Genomic DNA, 16,022 nt, shown 5'->3' on the forward strand with positions numbered 1-16,022 from the left:
TTTGGGGTGGGGGGTGGTGGGCAGAGGGAGAAGCAGGGGGAGGGAGAATGTTAAGCAGGCTCCACGCCCAGCGGGGAGCCCGATGCGGGGCTCCATCTCTCAACCCTGAGACCATGACCTGAGCTGAAATCAAGTCAGACACTTAACTGACTGAGCCACCCCAGGTGCCCCTATTCTAAGTTCACAGAAGCTTTCATGCCTGGCCCAGTGTCTTTCAGGATTTGGTCCTGGGTCAGTTCTATTGGACTTCACCAAGAAAGGGCTCTCTAGGTGGGCACTTAGATACTTCTCAGCAGTGTCAGCTGCTAGCAGAATGGACGTTATAACTGCCTCCCTTACTTAGTCCTTAGCTCACCTTTTATTAGATCATCATTTATTGTCGTTTTGTGTGGCAAGATGCTAAATGAGTCTCCTGGGGCAGGCGTTCCTCATCTAACCAGGCCTGGGTTTATTAGAATCACCCAGGACTTTGTTAATGTGGATTCTAGGCCTCTCACTAATTCTGGTTCATTAAGCTTGAAGTGAGGTCTTGGAGTCTAATCTTTCAAGTTGCATGGATGATTCTGGTGCTTGTGAAAGAAAGTCTGATGCCTGGTGTGTGCTTAGGACACGATCAACATGACTGAGCCTACCTCTGTTCTCTCTCTGCCTGCCATCTCCCTGCCCTGCCATCCTCACCCCATGCTTCCAAATCTGCTTGATCATTCTTCTGCATGTCTTTACTTTTAGGAGTTTCGGGGTGTGTGTGTGGGGGGTCGTTTGTGTTTGGTTTGGTTTTGGCTACCTATATAGGTATCCCTAAACAGTATTAATAGCTTGCTTGGTTTTGAACTTTATAAAAATGGTTTCATTCTGTATATGATCTACAAATTTGGTTTTTCACTCAAATTGTTTCTGTGATTAAAACAATTTTGTGTGTGTATTCACGTGTATGTATAGCTGTAATTCATTCATTTTCCTTGCCGTATAATGGTGCTTTATATGAGATACCAAAATATGTCTGTTCTCTTGTGGATGCATGTTTGAACTAGGACAAATGGTGTCAAGAGGTTTAGGGCATGCTTTGTTATATATGTGCAAATGTTTCTCCAGAGCTCTCCCATCCAGTATGGTAGCCCTTGGCCACCTGTGGCTATCTAAATTTAAATTAATTAGAACTTAAATTTAAAATCCAGGTCCTTAGCCACACTAGTCACATTTCAAGTGTTAATGTGGCTAATTGCTGCCCTACTGGACAGCACAGATACAGTGATACATAGTGATTTTGTAAAATACTGTCTCCTTGTGGTCTTAATTTGCATTTCCTGTTAACTGACCTATTTTATATGTTGATTTGCCATTCATGTGTCCTATTATGTGGAAGGTCTGTTCATATATTTTGCCATTTTTCTACTGGGTTATTTGTATTTTTCTTTTTTTCTTTCCTTTTTTTTATTTGTATTTTTCTTAATAATTCGTAGGTTTATTTTTTTAAATATGGTTCTGACTTTTTCCCCCACAGTTTATAGCTTTTCTTTTTACTTTAATTAATTTTAAGGTGGTCAAATATATGTGATTTTAAGGTGGTCAGTTTTTTGTTTTTGTTTTGTTTTTTAAGTAGGCTCCACTCCCAGCGTGGAGCCCAGTGTGGGTCTCAAACTCACAACCCTGAGATCAAGACCTGAGCTGAGATCAGGAGTCGGATGTTTAACCAGCTGAGCCACCCAGGGCCCCAGAAGCTTATTTTCTGGCAACATTTACTAAATATTTCTACCTTTCCCCAGTGACCTTCAGTATCACCTCTGTCTTAAAACAAGTTCCCGAGATCCATGGGTTTGTTTGGGAGTTCCTTGTTTTCTGTTCCTTGGATCTGTTGGACCAGTACCACTCTGTGTAATTATGGTAGCTGTATAAAAAATCTTGGTATCTGGTAGGACAAGTCCACTTATATTTTTCTTAGGGGTGTCTTGTCTACTTTTGGCCACTTCGTTCTTCCATATACATTTTAGATTTAGATACATTTAAATTTTAGATTTAGATTAAATTTTAGATTAAGTTCTTTAAGTTTATTGGAATCTTACTAAATGGCTTGATAAATTTATGGAGAGAACAGATCTTTGCGGATGTGAGTCTTTCTACACATGGCATATATCTACATTTATTTGTTTCTTTAATGTCGTTCAGTAAAGTCTTAACAGATTTTTTCCAAAAGGTTGTGCATATCTTTTGTTAGATTTATTCCTAGGTGTTTTAGATTTTTTTGTTGTTGTTGGTTTGTAAAAGTGCAATTGATTTTGGAGTATTTACATCAGCCACTCAGCTCTTACTAACCTTAACAATACTCTTTAATAACTCTTACTTTTATTAGTGGATTCCTTTGAAATTTCTGTGTAGAGAGTCACTATCTGTGAATAATGACAGCTTTATTCTCTTATACCTTTTAATTTTTTTTTAAAGATTTTATTTATTTATTTGATAGAGAACACAGAGGGAATGGGAGAGAGAGAAGCAGACTCCCCACTGAGCAGGGAGCCTGATGCAGGGCTTGATTCCAGGACCCTGGGATCACGAGCTGAAGGCAGATGCTTAACCGACTGAGCCACCCAGGCGCCCCTGATTTCTTTGTTTTTTTTCGTTCTTACTGCACCAAGCAATGATCACCAATAAAATGTTGGAAACAATTACTATGCACATCCTTGTTTTAAACAGAACATTTATAACTTTTCATCATTAAGAATAGTATTTATTGTTTTTTTTTTTAGATAACTTTTAGCAGTTTAAGGAAGTTATGTTCTTAGTTTGATAAGGTTTTTTTGTAGCCACAAATTGTTAAATTTTGTCAATTTTTTTGTTTTTGAATTGAAATTTTTTTTTTATTCTGTTATGGTGAAAAATTAAGTTTAAGGATTTTTCTAATGTTGTATTCCTGTGATAAAACTAGCTTGGCTGTGATGTATTTAAATTTTTTTTTAATTGAAGTATAATTAACATACAGTGTTATTAGTTTCAGATGTACAACATAATGATTCAACAATTCTGTACATTACTCAGTGCTCACTATAAGTGTAGTTACCAAACATTATTACAATCCTATTAACTATATTCCCTATGCTGTGCTGTATTATAATTATTTTTAACTGCACTGGATTTGGTTTGCTAATATTTTGTATAGGTTGTTAGATCTGTGTTGATAAGTAAGACTTGGTCTGTTTCTCCCCACCCCCACTTTTTCTGATTTTGATATGAAGTTTAAAAGTAGCTTCATAGAAGGATTTAGGGAGTGTTCTGTCTTCTTCTGTTCTCTGGAGGAGTTTGTGTAAGATGGTAATGTTCTGTTTTGTGAAAATTTGGTAGAACTCCTCTATATAATCATTTTGGTCTTTTTAAAATTTGTGATTATAGGGTTATTTAAGTTTCTTCATGGTTTTTTTTGAGTCTGTTTTATTTAGTTATATTTTCTGGGAATTTGTCCATTTTGTCTTGTTTCAAATGCATTTGCTAAAGTTGTTAGTATTTTTTATTTTTCTGATTGCTGCTGTATCTATAATTGTCCCCTTTTTCATCCCAATTATTGATGGGTTATTCTTCTTATTTTGGCTAGTTTCTTCATTTCTCCTACCTTCTTTCTTTGGGATATTCTTTACTTCCCTCAAGTTTATTCTTTTATAATTTCTGTTACAAATGAGTGTCAGATACCTAGCTAATCAATTTTCCTCTTTTCTTTTCAATTAGAGACAACTAAAACTAATTCTTCCTCAGCTTTTACTGTATACAATTTTGTATTTCCAACTAAATATTTTTAAATATCCATTATGATTTCTTCTTTGACTCCTAAATTAGAAACAGTTTTTAAAGTTCCAAACATATTGAGATAGCTTAACTATATTTCATAGGTTCTAAGATGAACCTTCCCCCCACATTTTAACACCTTATAATCGGTCGTGTCTTAGAGTCTGTGATATATTTGTCTTTTGTTGTTTTCTACCTTAATTGTGGTTTATAGGTACTGATTTTGAAATTGCTTTAAACTCGCTTTGTGACCTATTGCTGAGGTTAATTTTTGTGAATGTTCAAAGTGAGCTTGAGGAGAATCATGTTTGTAATTATTCTGGGTTCTGTGTAGGTACAAACCAAAGAAGTTTGTTAATTTTATTGTTTAAATTTTATGTGTTTTTATATCTTTGCTTGCTCTGTCAGTACTTGAGTATTTTGAAATCTCCCATTATAGTGATGTTTTCTTTTTCTTCAGAGTTCTGTTGAATATTTATTTTAAGCTCTCTAATTAGAAGCATACATGTTCAGAATTATTATTTCTTCAGTGAATTAAACTTTGTTTCATTATAAACTAACCTACTTTATCTCTTGTAACGTTTTTGTTCTTAAATTCTGTTTCCCTAATATTATAATAGGTAGCTCAACCTTCTTTGGGTTAGTATTTGCCTTGGTAACTCTTGCTGTTCTTTTGCTTTCAGTCTTTCTGGGTCTTAAGTTGTTTGTTTTTGTTAAATTTTTTGGCGTGTCTCATAAATAGCTGATTTTAAATTTAGGCTGTTAATCTCGTTTTATAGGTAGGCTTAGATTTTTTAGGATTTTTGGTATGGTTTCTGCTATCTTAATTGTATTTTTACTTTAAAAATATTTTTTTCCTCCTGTTCTTTAAAAATTATGATTTTAAAATCTTTTGTTCGTCTGTTTGGATTTGTGTTTTCTGGTTTTGGTGGCTAAACTTGCAACTTACCAGAAATACTTAGCAAAACCTAAAGTTAAATAGCTGTCTTACTTTCCTACAAAATTATACATGGACCTTAGAACTTTGAGCTATAATCACGTCTTCCTTACATGCTGCTACTGCCCAGAACTTTAGTATGGTCATGTTTAACACACAAATTAGATTGTATTTGCCGGTTTCTTTGTTCACTAACCCTTCCTTCTGTGATTACGGCCTTCTTTCTGAGATCATTTCTTTCCTTGTTGAAGTGCTTGCTTTTTTTCTTTTTTTGACTGCCCTAAATATTAGCAGTAATGGTAGAGCTGGAGGTATGATTATGCCTTCTCTAAGCTACACAGCAGGAGAAGTACATTCTTTGACATTCTTTCAGTGAAGGTATTTTGGGTGACTTTCAGAATCTCTAGCATGTCACTAAAGAAGAGATTTCCTTTAATCTTTAAGAACTTAACTAAATTTTTGTCATGTGTGAATGTGTCCAGGTAGTCCTGCAACCCATCTTTGGTTCTAACCAAGATGAATGATAAGGACAACAAAGAATCTGAAGTTTAGGTGATGCTTGAAGATAAAGTGCTCCATTCCTTGAACTGGCCAGGGGTTTAAGTTGTCTTTATAACAATAATGTAATTGGAAGGAGATTAAGAACCTGAAATGAAGACTTTTCATTTCAGACCACCCCAGTTCTTTGAGGCTACCTAAAATATAAATGGTTATTGGAGCTCCTGATTTCAAAAGTTTTAATCCCCAAGATTGGACATAGCTCAAATTACCATATTTTTTGTTACAGCTCAGAGAGTGGCAACAGTGTGAAAAGACTGAAATCGGACCCTGACCCAGATGACAAGAGTCAAGGTAGGTGGCAGCTTCCATTTCACTATTCATAATACACATGAGCCATAGTACAGGGGTGGACTGCATTCTATCTATGAAGGAATGCATGGATCTCTAAGCAAGCCTTTTTCTACCAAGCAGGATTTATACCCGAGTATATCAGCTGCCCTGCCAACCAGTATGTTAGAAACCAGTGGAATTGATAGATGACAATTGTGATCCCCCAGAAGTGCTTACACAGACAAAGCCCTGGTCATATCACTTCTGCTCACAAAGGGTTTTTCTCAGTCTCCCCCAAATGTCAAGTTTCTTGATTTCACCTGGCTGGCTACCAGTGAGAGGTAGAATGCCTGGCTCTTGCTGATGTTTGATTGGATTGAGGCTAGAAGCCTAATAACAGTCTCCAGAAGTATACTTTCTATGGTGGTTACTTGTATGCAATCAAATCTGGCACTGTATTAAGTGGCACAGAGTTGTAAGTGAAGGTGAGTGTTCCTGAGGGCTGGATCAGGGATGAGAAATTCAGGAGTGTTTTTAGTTCTACCTGGGACTCCCTGTGTGATTGAGATGCTGTGCTAAACTCAATGGGTCATCTATAAAACAGGGCTCACATTTATGTCTCTCCAAAAACTAATGGATATTTAAAAATAATATATCTGCCAAGTAACTGGAATTTAAATAAAAACTTTAAAAAATGAAAACAAGAGGGGTGCCTGGGTGGCTCAGTTGGTTAAGCAGCTGCCTTCGGCTCAGGTCATGATCCCAGGGTCCAGGGATCGAGTCCCGCATCGGGCTCCCTGTTCAGCGGGGAGCCTGCTTCTCCCTCTCCCTCTGCCTGCTGCTCCCCCTGTTTGTGCTCGCTCGCTCGCTCTCTCGTCAAATAAATAAATAAAATCTTAAATATATATATATATATATATATATATATATATATATATATCTATCTGCTGAGGGGCACCTGGGTGGCTCAGTTGGTTAAGCATCTGCCTTCGGCTCAGGTCATGATCCTAGGGTCCTGGGATCGAGCCCTGCATCAGGCTAACTGCTTGGCCAGGAGCCTGCTTCTCCTCCTCCCCCTGCCCCCCCCCACTTGTGATCTCTCTCTCTCTGTGTCAAATAAATAAATCTTTAAAAAAATATGCTGAGCATTGGTAATGGTGGGCTGATGCTGATAACTTTTTGCTCTTAGAATTTACTTTTTTTTTTTTAAGGGGGGCCTAGGAGGGGCAGAGGGAGAGGGAGAGAGACAATCTTAAGCAGAGAGCAGAGAGACAGTCTGGGTGTGGAGCCCAACTCGGGGCTCAATCTCAAACCCTGAGATCATGACCTGAGCTGAAATCAAGAGTCAGAGGCTTAACTGACTGAGCCACCCAGGCACCCCTAGAATTTACTTTTAAAAAGCACATTGAGTGAAGAGTCCCCCTTCAACATTATATATCCTCTTCCATCTAGTTCTTCTGAGAGGGAAGCAGTATTATACATTTCTTTTGCATATATCCAGAGCTATTGTATGTATATACAAGCAATTATAAATATATTCTTTTAAAAATAAAAAATCTTATTATAGGCAACTTAAAACATATTCAAACGTTGAGATAATAGAATAATGAACCCCATCATGTAGCTTCAACAATTTTTAACACTTGTCCAATCTTATTTATACCTTCTCAACTGTAGTGTTTTGAGGCAAATACCAGACATTATATTGTTTTGTCAATAATTCTTCTTTAACCCCAAAAAAATAAGAGTTCTTTGTTTTTTAACAAGATTACAATACCATTATCACACCTAAAATAATTACAATAATTTCTAAATATTATCAGATAGCAAATTAGTATTCATTTTCCCCAGTTTTCTCATAATATTTTTTTCTTGACAATTGATTTTTTAAAAATCAGGATTCAAGCGAGGATCAGACATACATTGTATTTGCCCTATATGGCTTTTAAAAAAATATTGAGATGGACGATAAAATTCATTCTTTTAAAGGACACAATTCAGTGGTTTTTAGTATGTTTCCAGGAATGTGTATTCATCACCACTATTTAATTCCAAAACATTTTCATCACCCCAAAAAGGGGCCCCATACCCCTTAACAGTTACTCCCCATTCTTCCCTCTCCCCAGCCACTGGCAACCACTCTTCTACTTTTCTCTATGGATTTGCCTTTTCTGGACATTTCATATAAATGAAATCATGCAGTATGTGGTTTTTTTGTGTCTAGCTTCTTCTTTTTTTTTTTTTTTTTTTAAAGATTATTTGAGAGAGAGAGAATGAGAGAGCATGAGAGGGAAGAGGGTCAGAGGGAGAAGCAGACCCCCCGCTGAGCAGGGAGCCTGATGTGGGACTCGATCCCGGGACTCCAGGATCGTGACCTGAGCTGAAGGCAGTCACTTAACCAACTGAGCCACCCAGGCGCCCTCTAGCTTCTTTTCATTTAACCTTTTCACTTTACAAAGGTCATCCATGTTGTAACATGTTTTGGTACTTTTTACAGCTGAATGATCTTCCATTGAATGGTATGCTGCATTTTGTTTGTCCAGTCATCAGTTGATTGGCATTTGGGTTGTTCACACTTTTTGGCTCTTCTGAATGATGCTGCTGTGAACATTCGTGTACAAATTTTTGTGTGAACAACTGTTTTCAGTTCTCTTGGGTATATACGTAGGAATGGCATTTCTAGGTCATATGGTAACTCTATGTTTATATGGTTGACTTTTTGAGGAATTGCCAAATTGTTTTCTCACGCAGCTGCACCATTTTTACGTTCTATCAGCAATATAGAAAGGTTCCAGTTTCTTTATATCCTTTTTTCAAAAATATTTATTTGAGAGAGAGCACAAGGGAGAAAGAGGAGGAGAGCAGGGGGGAGGGCCAGAGGGAGAGGGAGAAGCACTCTCTGCTCAGCAGGGAGCCCGATGTAGGGCTCAATCCCAGGACCCTGAGACCAGGACCCGAGCCAAAGGCAGACCCCCAACCCACTGAGCCACCTAGGCATCCCTTTACATCCTTATCAACACTTGCTATTTTCTTTTTTATTCTGTTCATTTTTGTGGGTGTGAAGTGATATTTCATTTCCCTAATGACTAATGATGATGGCATTATGTACTTATTGGTCATTTGTATATCTTCTTTGGAGAAATATTTACTCAAATCCTGAGCCTATTTTTAAATTGGGTTACTTTTTAATGTTGAGTTGTAAGAATTCTTTATATATTCTGGATATTAGACATTTGTCAGATATATGATTTACAAATATTGTCTTCCTTACTGTGGGTTTCATTTTCTTTGATAGAGTCCTTTGGAGCACAAAATTTTTAAATTTTGAGGACATCTAATTTAATCTATTTTTTCTTTGGCTTGCTTATGCTTTAGGTGTCATATCTAAGAAACCATTGCCTAACCCATGGTCATGAAAACTTAGATGTATGTTTTCTTCTAAAAGTTTTATGGTTTTAGCTCTTACATTTTGGTCTTTGATCCATTTTGAGTTATTTTTTGTTTGTGGTTTGAAGTAGGGATGCATTTTCATTCTGTGTGTATATCCAGTTGGTCTGCACCATTTGTTGAAAAGACTGTTTTTACCAGACTGAATTGTCATGGCATTTTTGCTAAAAATCAGTTATCTAACATGTATGGGTTTATTTCTGGACTCTCCTCTTCCCTTGATCTGTATGTCTATCCTTATGCCATTAGCACACAGTCTTGATCACTATAGCCTTGTAGCAAGTTCTGAAATTGGGAAGTGTGAGTTCTCCAAATTTGTTCTCTTTCAAGATCATTTTGGTTATTCGAGGTCTCTTGCAAATCCATATGAATTTTGGGATCAACTTATCAATTTCAATAAAAAAGGCAGTTGGGATTTTGATAGGCATCGCTTGAATCTGTAGATCAGTCTGAGAATATTGCCATCATACGGCATCTTTACAATAGGCTATTATGTCTTTTAAGTCGCATTTGACCTATAAGTTCTTTTGTATTTATTTTTTTGTTTCCTTTGTTTTTGTGAAGAAACTGGGTCTTTGTCTTGTGAGTTTGCCATACTCTAGATTTTGCTGATTGTGTCTCTATGGTGTTCCTTTATTCCTCTGTTTCCTGTAAAATGGTAATTAGATCTAGAGCTCAGTCAATTCAAGTTGATTTTTTGGCAAGAATACTTCATATGTTGGTTTGTGCTCCCTATCATCATCAGCATTGTTATTTTAATTAATATACTCTTCTATTCATTGCTTAATTCACATGTACCTTGGGGATCATTACATATCTGTACACAAAGAGCTTCATTCTTTTTTAAGACTATATAGTATTCCATTATATGGTTGCACCATAGTATATTTATCCAATTTTTTAAATAAAGATTTATTTATTTTAGAGAGCTCACACACGCAAGTTGGGGTAGGGACAGAGGGAGAGGGAGAGAGAGAATCTCAAGCAGATTCCCCGCTGAGCATGGGGCCCGGTGCAGGGATCTGTCTCACAACCCTGAGATCATGACCTGAGCCAAAATCAAGAGTCAGATGCTTAACCAACTGAGCCACCCAGGTGCTCCATCCTGCTTTTTATGATGAACATTTAGATTGTTTCCATTTTTTCTCTGGTACGAGGTTTCATTAAATAACTTTGTACATGTATCATTTGTCACATTCATGCTATATTAGGGTAGATACTTAAAGGAATTATTGGGACAGAGAGGATATAAATTTGTAATTCAGATAAATGTTGCAAAATTGCCCTGCAAAGAAGTTATCCCAGTTTACATTCTCATCAGCAATGTAGGAGCTCCATTTCACTGATATCTTTTTAATATATAGGAAACTTGCTAAATTGGCTGCTTAAATAGGATTACGTATATATTGTGTGTGTATACACATAGGTATATAAAACTTTACAGAAATCTTAAACATACTTCAACTAGTTAACTAGTAGCCCTGTATCTGGTGCTTATTCCCTTGTAGGAACTATTCGCATCAGTCAGTAGAAAGGAAAACTTGTGTGGCTTTTTAAAACTATCTCAGGTAGACACGTTTCAGAGCCACCTTTCTTAATCCCTTTGTCCTCCCCCACTCCATTCTCACAGTAGCATTCTTAGAGCTGGGCATGAAATACCCTCTTTTGCTAGAAGCTAAGGCCCCACAGGAAGAATACCCCTGAAAGCTTGCTTGAGAGTCTTGTCCTTGGCAGTAGAAGGCTTTGCCCCTTTCGTCCTCCCAGAAGGTAGCTCTGTAACCGTAATGGAGATTCAGGTTTCTCCCACTGGAGGCTCTGGACTTAAGCTCCAAGCAGAGCCAATGAATGAATGCACAGTTGGCCCCATTGACTCTCAAGTCACGCATCTCTTTGAATCCCAAGGACATTCTCTATTAGTAATTTTCGGTGTTAATTTGGTATGACAACGTGGTCCTGCAAATGCAGAAGTTGGCAGGAACTTCACCAAATGGGTGAGATCAGAGGGCACCATTTTGTTCTCTTTGGACAGTGTAACTATTTTTGGAATGAAATTTGTCAGAATTGCAGTCTCTTTTCTTTCTTGAAACCTAGATAATCGAGAGATTTGGTCTTTTGGCTTAAACTGCTGATGCCACCATGGTCCACATTCCTTGGTTTCATTTCGTTCTTCCTTTCTTTCTTTCCTTTCCTTCCCTTTCCTTTCTTTCCTTCCCTTTCCTCCCTTCCCTCCCCCTCCCCTTCCCATTGCCCCTCCCCCCGCCCCTCTCCCTCCCTTTCCCCCTCCCCTTTCTTCCTTCCTTGCTTCCTTCCTTGCTTCCTTCCTCTTTTTTTCTTTAGATTTATTTATTCATTTGGGGTGGGGAGAGAGACTTTCAAGCAGAGTCACCGGTGAGTGCAGGACTCAGTCTCATGACCCCTGAGATCATGATCTGAGCTGAAATCAAGAGTCAGATGCTTAACTGACTGAGCCACCCAGGCACCCCTCCTTGGTTTTATTTCTGTGGCTGGCTTCCATCCTTCCCTTAGGCCAGCTCTAGTCTTACACAGGTACTCTGAACTCAATCTTCCTTTTGTATCTAAGATAGAGCCTAAAATTCAGTTCACCCTTGAAATACTTAATAAAATGACATCTCACTGAACAGCTTCACATTAATTATTTTTCTGAGTAAATGGTTCATACCCTTATAAGATAGCAGGTTTTTTTTTTTTTAAACCAAATCATACTTTTTTTTTTTAAGATTTTGTTTATTTATTTGAGAGAGAGAGGGAGAGAGAGTGCACAAGCAGAGAGGAGAGGGAGAAGCAGGCTCCCTGCTGAGCTGGGACGTGGGGCTTGATCCTAGGGATCATGACCTGAGCCGAAGGCAGATGCCTAACCAACTGAGCCACCCAGGCGCCCCTATTCTCCCAAGTTTAAATTCCATTTGTTCTTTTTCTGTCCACTTTTTTTTTTTTTTTTTAAGATTTTATTTATTTATCTGACAGAGAGACAGTGAGAGAGAGAACACAAGCAGGGGGAGTAGGAGAGGGAGAAGCAGGCTTCCCGCGGAGCAGGGAGCCCGATGCGGGGCTCGATCCCAGGACCCTGGGATCATGACCTGAGCCGAAGGCAGACGCTTAACGACTGAGCCACCTAGGTGCCCCTGTCCACTTCTTTTTAAAGTTGTTTATTTTAGAGCACAAGTGAGCACGGGGGGAGGACCAGAGGGAGAGGGAGAGTCCTCAAGCAGACTCCTTGCTGAGCACGGAACCCAACGTAGGACTTGATCTCATGACCCCAAGATCGTGACCTGAGCCAAAATCACAAGTTGGACGCTCAACCGACAGCCACCCAGGCACCTCTGTCCCCTTTTCTGTTCAGTGGTTGGTTGGTTGGTTTTGGAAAAACTCTTTATATCCCAAAGAAGTCTGCTTTTGTGATATCTGTTGCATCTATCTGCCTCTGCTTTCCTGTAGTCTCGTCACCATCTCTGTGAGCAGTGTCACCTCTCATGTCACTTGTCTGTGTCTCCGTGTTTCACTGCTGCCTTTCTTCAGCAGCTTCTCTTCCCCTATTAGAACTTCCTGTAAGACAAGCGAATACACTGAGCTCCTGAACTCTGTGTATTGGCCGCTGGAGATCTCTTTTCGTTTCTCAGTGGTATTTTTGACTTACTCCTGACTTCATATACTTGGAACCATGTATCCTTTTCACATTTCGTTAGGGGCTTGTTAAGGCAAAAGCCTAGAAAGATACATGCTTGTCAGCCTGAGACAGGTTTGAACTCCAACCCTTACCCTACAGTGAGCTCTGGTATTGTTTTAGTACATTATTATTATTATTATTATTATTATTATTATTATTATTATTAGAGCATACATGCATGAGTGGGAGGGGGGTTGAGTAGAGGGAGAGAGAGGATCTTATTTTTTTTTTAGATTTTTTATTTATTTATTTGACAGAGACACAGCAAGAGAGAGAGCACAAGCAGGGGGAGCAGGAGAGGGAGAAGCAGACTCCCCTCTGAGCAGGGAGCCCGATGCGGGGCTCAATCCCAGGACCCTGGGATCATGACCCGAGCCAAAGGCAGATGCTTAACGACTGAGCCACCCAGGCGCCCAGAGAGAGAGGATCCTAAGCAGGCTCCATGCCCAGCTCGGAGCCTGACGTGGGGCTCGATCTCATGACCTGAGCCAAAACAAAGAGTTGGATGCTTAACCGACTGAGCCACCCAATCGTCCCAGTTTTTTGATTCAGATTTGGTTTAACATTTTTTACTCTCAGTGGCCTTTAACCTTGGCCTAGTCGTTTGACGCCCCCCCATCAGTAAAATGGGGGATACCTACATATCAGGTTGTTGTAGAGATTCATTGAGGCTGGAAATATTTAGAGGCAATGAGAGGGATGGAGTAGAGTTCTTAACTTTTCTTCTCACCCTGAAGTCCCCACGTTTCCTACACGTTTCCTAGATTGAGGCTTTCCATCACTGAGGTGCTGCCGTGGCTCTGGGTTTCCCAGGGCGAAAAGAGCCCTGCCTACTTGGTCACATTCTGCACCATCTTAAAATGTTCTCTGAGCGTGGTGTCAGTTTTGTCAACAGTAAAAAAGGAACACGGCTGTCGGATGCAGGTGCCGGTGGTGCTGACTGCATAGGGTGGTTGGGGCTTCATGGTAAAGCCTGGGGCACAGTGCCCAGTGCCGTGGCCAGCACCCGTCAGCTCCGGGAAAGGAGGTGAAGTCACGGCCCTTCCTCCTGTCTTGCAGAAGCCCCATCCTGCATGTCTCTCGGCAGCACGTCCCTGAGCGCCCCTTCCATCCACTGTCCCTCCGCGGCGGTCTGCATCGGCATCCTCCCGGGCTTGGGTGCCTACTCCGGGAGCAGCGACTCCGAGTCCAGCTCCGACAGCGAAGGCACGATCAACGCCACCGGCAAGATCGTCTCCTCCATCTTCCGAACCAACACCTTCCTCGAGGCTCCGTAGCTCCTGTGTCCCCCCTCCCGCCCCGACCCCGCCAGAGCTCCTGCCCAAGAGTAGGCCGGACGGTTTGTTCCAACTCCGGGCACCAGCTCCCTCAGAACTCCTTTGCCCGCTTCCTGTGCACACCATGACATTCTTAGCCTCATCTAAAAATGTGCCAGAATTCACTTGTGGCCCACCTTGTGTTTGGTCTCTCTTTCCACTCCAGTGCAGATGTCCAGACCTGTCCCGCTGCCTCTTTCCTCGCTGCTGTGGTGGGGAGGGGGCCGCGGCTCCGCAGAGATTCCCCTGAAAATGCCCTGGGAAGACAGGCACCCACTGGGATGCAGAGTGTCTGGATGCCGTTGCTTTCTTGTTTTCTCCTTTGTTTCCTTTCCCAACAGCACAGAGAAGCAAGGGCAGTTACGGGACAGGTATCATCTATACCTTCTCTTCCAGCAGAACACACCATGTGGTTGTACTGCGTGGTGGTGCATGTTGGGGGGCTGGGGGGAGGAGGGCCCCAGGTGATGGACTGCTGCACTCCCTTGCAACTAACGGATTCTTGATGTTGTGTGACTAAGTAAAGATTATAAACTACATCTTCTAGGGGTGTCGCTTAGCGCTCATCACTCATTGTGGAGTTTTTCCGTATTCCTCCTTCCTTCTTCTCCCTCCATCCAGCGCCATTTAAGACCCTAAACCTTAGAGAAATGAACATGGGCCTATTTCATCATGGCCAGAAAGCAGAAGTGCGGGTAGGTATGTAGAAATATTTAGAGGCAATGAGATGACTTATTTCTAGCAGCTTCTGGAATTCTGAGTGCCAACCAGTGGGACACACCTGCATATTCCGACCACTCTGTGCTCTGTTGACGCCCCTCTCTGGTCGGTATGCTTATAGTTGAGGCTTCTAACTGTGCAAGCTCTTTCTGGCCTAAAGGTGCTGCCCTGTCCTTGCCTCCTCTCTCTTCCTGCACAGGGCAGCTTCAAGACTGTGAGCAGCCAAGACCTCTGTCTCCTAAAGGAGGCAGACGCTCTCCCTCCGGGATGGAGAGAGATGAGGTTAGAGGGAGGCATGGGCTTGAAAAACAAACAAACAAATCTGTAGGCTCCCCTGCTCCAGGAGAATGAGTCTGTACAGTTCTCTCTTCCCCTGGGTTCCTACGTCAATTGTTTCTACTTCTTTGGGTGTGAGATGGAGAGAGGCACACACAGAATGTGTTGACACTGTGATGCTGGCAGGCAGAGCAGCTACTCATTTTTAATGTGGGCAGAGAGGCCCCTGGCTCTCCTCCAACCCACTGCTTTTCCCCTTCCAATGCAGTGACACTCGTGCCCGTTAGCAGATGGTGACTTCCCTTCACCCATAAGCGATGCCTTGTGAATCCTTCCTCCTTTTCAGGACCGCTCCATGCTAATTGTTCCTGACTGTCAGCACAGGCGCCTCAGCTCCATCCTAACAGACAAGACATTTAGGTAAAACTGTGTAGGCACCTTCTGATTCTCTGCTCCATTGTTCCTGCGATTGAGCTGTCGTCCTTGCAGCGCGCGCACCATTTCGTGAGGCAGACCGAGGAGTCAGGGGCACCATCTCTATGTGGTTTGACTTTTTTTTTTTTTTTTAAGATTTTATTTATTTGCAAAAGAGCGCACGAGCGGGGGTGGGGGGCAGAGGGAGAGGGAGAAGCAGGCTCCCCACTGAGCCAGGATCCCAACGAGGGGCTCAATCCCAGGACCCTGGGATCATGACCTGAGCCGAAGGCAGACGCTTAACCATCTGAGCCACCCAGGCGTCCCTTTGGTTTGACTTTTAAGAAGCCATTACTATTACCTCGTGGCCTCTGTTGGGAGAAGGGACAAAAGGTTGTAGGGATTAAAACTGTACATTAACTTGAAAGCTAATGCACCTGTCCGAGAATAAGATCTTGTGCTCCCAACTCCCTCTCCATCTACTATAAGCTAGATTGTGTTGAGAAAGTTGAGGCTCCTCAGATGGAGATTTCTGGTCTGTGGTGTCACAGGGGAGGCTGAGAGTCGGTGGTGATCCTCTCATCGCGTTCATTGTACCTGTTGGTGTAGAGTCCTGGAATGGAGACAC

General features: G+C 41.1%; 1 protein-coding gene across 5 annotated transcripts in view; it reads left to right on the top strand.

Moving 5' to 3' along the window:
• The window catches only part of PSME3IP1 (proteasome activator subunit 3 interacting protein 1), a 33,260-nt gene extending 18,732 nt beyond the window's left edge, over nt 1–14,528 (top strand). For all 5 annotated transcript variants that reach the window (XM_027618122.1, XM_027618120.1, XM_027618119.1 and 2 more), the window contains 2 exons: nt 5,493–5,557; nt 13,728–14,528. In XM_027618122.1, the coding sequence (XP_027473923.1) occupies nt 5,493–5,557; nt 13,728–13,945 (283 nt within the window). In that variant the 3' untranslated portion in view covers nt 13,946–14,528. The remainder of the gene's footprint in view (nt 1–5,492; nt 5,558–13,727) is intronic.
• Nucleotides 14,529–16,022: the final 1,494 nt, after the last annotated feature.

This window comes from Zalophus californianus, chromosome 17, assembly GCF_009762305.2.
Source record: "Zalophus californianus isolate mZalCal1 chromosome 17, mZalCal1.pri.v2, whole genome shotgun sequence".
NCBI lineage: Eukaryota > Metazoa > Chordata > Mammalia > Carnivora > Otariidae > Zalophus > Zalophus californianus.